This window comes from Buceros rhinoceros, unplaced genomic scaffold (assembly GCF_000710305.1).
Source record: "Buceros rhinoceros silvestris isolate BGI_N320 unplaced genomic scaffold, ASM71030v1 scaffold14111, whole genome shotgun sequence".
Classification (NCBI taxonomy): domain Eukaryota; kingdom Metazoa; phylum Chordata; class Aves; order Bucerotiformes; family Bucerotidae; genus Buceros; species Buceros rhinoceros.
In genome coordinates, this window is record NW_010396057.1 from 18,731 (window position 1) to 23,390 (window position 4,660).

Sequence of the window (4,660 nt, forward strand, 5' to 3'; positions counted from 1 at the left end):
GGGAGGAGGCGCGCCTCTTGTGGCGCCACCAGCCCCAGCCGCAAAAAAAGCCAGCATGGGTCCGAGCACTCCAAAGGCCGTTCTTCCAGCCCTGGAAAACCATCTGCTGTTTCTTCGTTGAGCTCCAGCCATTCGCGATCTCACGGAAATGATCACCACAGCAAAGAACATCAGCGTTCAAAATCACCCCGGGATCCCGATGCCAACTGGGACTCTCCCTCCCGTGTCCCCTCGTTCTCAAGCGGACAACACTCTAGTCAGTCTTTCCCACCTTCACTAATGTCCAAGTCCAGTTCAATGTTACAGAAACCCACCGCATACGTGAGGCCGATGGACGGACAGGAATCCATGGAACCAAAGGTATCCTCCGAACACTACAGCAGCCAGACTCACAGCAGCGGCGTCAACGAGCTGAAGCCCAACAGCAAAGCACACCTGACCAAGCTGAAGATACCTTCCCAACCGCTCGATGTAAGTTGCTGTCTCTTTCCTGCTGCCTTCAATGTGAGTCCCTTGAGAGCCGGGATTTTCCAGCTGCTTTAAAATCCCAATCTATGTAACCAAAATTTAGGTTTTAGTCAACACTGCGTGGTTTTTGTTAGGCAAAGCATCTTCAGCTTAGGCAGTGAAGACCTCCACTTCAAATGGGGAATGTGCAGAAGTAATTTTTTTTTTTCCTTCTGCTTTTTCCATGTGGATAGTGTGATTTTTTTTTTTTTTTTTTAGGCTATGAGACATTCAGAAAGGCTGGTGTAACCCAGAGAGGCTGATTTTGGAGGAGTATTTCTGTACTCACAAGTTAGTGAAATAGTGGGATATTCACAAGCCGGGCTATGAGACATTCAGAAAGGCTGGTGTAACCCAGAGAGGCTGATTTTGGAGGAGTATTTCTGTACTCACAAGTTAGTGAAATAGTGGGATATTCACAAGCCGGATACCAGTACTGTTACTACTGGGATCCAGGCTGTCTTGGACTGGTGATACTACCTGCATATATCAGGCTTTTTTGAAGTGTGTATGATTACTGGATGTGATTATTAGACCTTCACCCAGGGAAAATAGGCTGCCCCTACAGCACCGCGAACTGAACAGGGTTCAGGGCTGTTGTCAGTTGTGCTGGATACAGGATTCTGTTGGGTTCAGAGCTTTAGTAGTTTGGTAATTCTTGAATCCTTAGGGCACAGACAGCTCGCTTACACAGAGAGTGCCTTTCCTAATAACCACGTGTCACTGCACCTCCTGTTTGACTGTTGAGCAGTGGTAGCTAGAGAAAAGCCTTTGTTACTGGGATTTCAACCAGTGCCAAAATGAGACCCAGGATACAGGTAAGGAGATTGGAAGAGAAATTATCTTCTTATTCGTGAAGACTTGTTGAGACGGTGGATCGTGTAGTAGCTTTGCTTCCTTCCTGCAGGGATGCAGAAGGCCCGTGGCTTCCTGTAATTACTGCTCGTCCTAGGTTCGTGCTGCAATGTGATACTTCACAAGGCACTTTGTCACTACTGTGCATTCACAGTGGCTTCTTCCAGGAGATGATTGAAAGCCACGATTCGCTTTCCCCTCTAAGTTTTTAATATCACTGGCTGCCTGTGATCACTTTAGCTGTCAAGTGTAAAGTAAGAGGTTATTGTCGCGGTTTTATAGATCTCATGTATTTGATTTTCCTAACTGGATGTGTCTTGTGCCGTAAAAATATGGATCTATCTGATAATAATGTTGCTAAAAAGAATTAGCAAGGTCTGTCTGTATCTATGTAGAGTCCATATGAATTGTGGTAAGGATTGAAGTTTATTTTTAACTGTTTCTAGCCCCTGGGATCTTTTAAGGAAAAATTGCTTTGGGTGATACTAACCTCGAGTTTTGATTTCTAGGCATCAGCGTCTGGTGACGTGAGCTGCGTGGATGAAATTCTTAAAGTAAGTTCTGTGAGCCATTGTTCATAACTTTTTGTTGAAAATACAGACATTGCTAAGGAGGTGGAAGGTGTTCTCCAGTTCATTAGTGCCTTCTAAATTGACTTGGCTGCACGTCATTACAGGAGGGCTCTTCAGTGACTCCTCTAGTGCAGGTAAGACCGGGGAAAACTGGCAGCAGAGCTGTGTGAGCTGTGCACTGGGCGTTGCTGGTGTGCACATCACATCCTGGATGGTCCTCACTGCGTTCCTGTTCTGGGAGACCTCCCTGTTAACCAGAATCACCCATTTCTCCCACCAAAATACAGCCTGCACATTGTTCACTCTTTATAGTCATTTTTTTGCTGCCCCACACAGAACTTTCCCCTCTCTTCTACCTAGGACATCATCTCCAGTCTTTTTACCCCTCCTATGATCCCCTGGTCGTACATATGGTATCACAAAAGAATCATCAGGTTCCTGTGAACAGTTCCATGGCTTACCATTTGCTCTGACCTTCAGTACTCCATGGTCCTTGGAGATGCTCTGAGACAATAGAAGCACTTTCTTTCCAGCTTCAGGCACTTGACTTTCCCCTTTTTACTCAAACTTTATAGGCTTCTCTTTCCTAGAATTCTTCTTTCTGTCCCTGTATCCTCCACGTGCAGCTCACAGTCTGAAATGCTCAGACTCTGACTACTCTGACTCGTACTGCAGTCTGTGTTCAGGCCAACCACTTTTACTGGTGTCTGCCTTTCTGGTTGCTGTTAGCCCTTAACTCTCTGTTCTCATGGGAGACAATTCAAGATTTAGGCTTCTGTGCAAAGTCTTTTTACACATCTGGGAAAATTAAGATTTGAAAATAAATCTTAGTGAAGTGGGGACAATGAATTCAAAATTGAGAGACCAAGTTTAAATCGAGATTGTCACTTGAAATCTGCTTTACTCCTGTTAATAGTTTTGTTCTGGTTACAGGAGATGTCCCATTCCTGGCCTCCTCCACTGACTGCTATTCATACACCGTGCAAAACTGAACCGTCAAAATTTCCTTTTCCCACAAAGGTCAGTGTTGTTGAAAGAGAAACTGCTACTAAAGATCAGGGATTTGGAACTCTCTAAAATTCAGTTCTGTGCAGTTCGAGGGTTGTTTCAGTGCTCTGTACAGCGACAGTCAGCTGGAACCTTAGGAAGAATGTCATTGTTTGTCCCCTGGTTTACACATAACAGTCTGCAAAGGTGTCGATAGTATAACTTGCCTTTCACTTTAGTATTGTTTCATAAATTCAAACCTTCAGGATACTTCTGAAGTTTGAAAATGCCATTGAGCTTTATTCCTGTGAGGGAGACCTTGGCTCTGCTTTGTGTTGAACCAAGCGAGTGTTGTGTTTACCTCCATCTCCCAAAGCAATGCAGGCTGGCTGGTAAATGCCAAGAAATGTAATGTACTTTTCTGCATAAACTGAATTTTCCTCATAAGTTTGAAGACTGTTAATAGTTCTGCTAGATCTCGTATTTTCAATTACAAAAAAATTAAACCTGTTTTAAAGTCAGATGTTTTGCTAAAGAAATTTTGAGACCACTTGTTTCCCAAAGATCCTAACCTCCCTCTCCTTAAGAACTACTGAAGTGTTTAAGCTGTTGATTCTAAAGAGCAGTCAGTTGCTCTCTGCTGCTGACAGCACGGGGCACGTTTCCAGGAGGCCTGCTTGCGCTGAGCCCTTGGAGGAAGGCAGCTCTCAGCTGCCTGCTCGCTCCCCTGCGGCTGCAGGGTTTCAGGGCAGCCTGGCACTGGGGATGTTTGCCTTGAAATACAGCTCTGTGATACGCGGTATCTTGGGCGCTGATGGGTCGGCCGGGTGGAGATAGCAGGGGAGATAGCTGTGGGTAGCAGCTCCAGCAAGTACAGTTTAGCTTGTGATAGCTGACTCATTCCAGAGTTCGTGTTTTTGTTTCCTGTATCTGCTGATTACCAGTAAAAGACTTCACTTGGCAATATAAATTTTCTCCAGATTCAACATATCTGAGTTGGATTGTTATACTCCACCCCTGATTTGGCGTAACTTCAGAGTGAAGATTGTTTAAAAGTTACCTTCATAATAAGTCAGGCTCTGCTTTTTCTGCCCAGACTGCTGTTCTAGAGCACCATGAGCTGCTCTCGGTTTCCTGTTTGACCCAAATTGCTCCCCAAAACACAACAGTTCAGGGGAGTATTTGAAGAGCAGTTTCTCACCGAGGTCTCGGCTGTAATCTGTCCAAACAGCTTGTCCTAAGTGAGAGCTTTGACATCACCTTCCTTTGGCCAAAGGAAGATGAGCGCGCTTGGTTGTGGGGTGGCTGGAACTGCTTGTTTGTGCATTTCTCTGGTATTTGGCTTGGTTTGAGAAGAAACAAGGTGTGCAGAAATAGAGGTCCCTCTGTGGTGCAGAGGGAGTCTGTGTAACGTTGCAGAGTCTTGTTGATGTCGAAACAAAAAAGGCAGGTTGTGGGTTTTTTTGAGCCTATCAACCTGGGTTGTCTCACTTCACCCAGTTTGCACAAAAATTCCATTTATGGCTGCTCTGAGTCTTTTGACTTCTTGCCAGCTTTTTTACTTCGTGGCTGCACATCGTAGCCATGGAACTTGGTCAAATTCTCTCTCTGCATCCAAAGCCTATAATTTCCTCTGCCTTCTCTGCTCTGTCATTCTTGGCAGCAGCATCTCCGCAGAATTCCATCAAGCTAGCGAGCCATAGGCTTTTGCAGGCTGGACCCGGGGCCGGGTTCCGAAA

The 4,660-nt window shown here is 45.3% G+C and overlaps 1 protein-coding gene across 1 annotated transcript in view; it reads left to right on the forward strand.

Annotated features, from left to right (window-relative positions):
* AFF4 (AF4/FMR2 family, member 4) overlaps positions 1–4,660 on the forward strand; it is a 29,221-nt gene that overhangs the window by 2,034 nt on the left and 22,527 nt on the right. Inside the window, exons 3-5 of the mRNA XM_010145770.1 lie at positions 30–471; positions 1,872–1,916; positions 2,868–2,954. Of these exons, the coding sequence (XP_010144072.1) occupies positions 30–471; positions 1,872–1,916; positions 2,868–2,954 (574 nt within the window). The remainder of the gene's footprint in view (positions 1–29; positions 472–1,871; positions 1,917–2,867; positions 2,955–4,660) is intronic.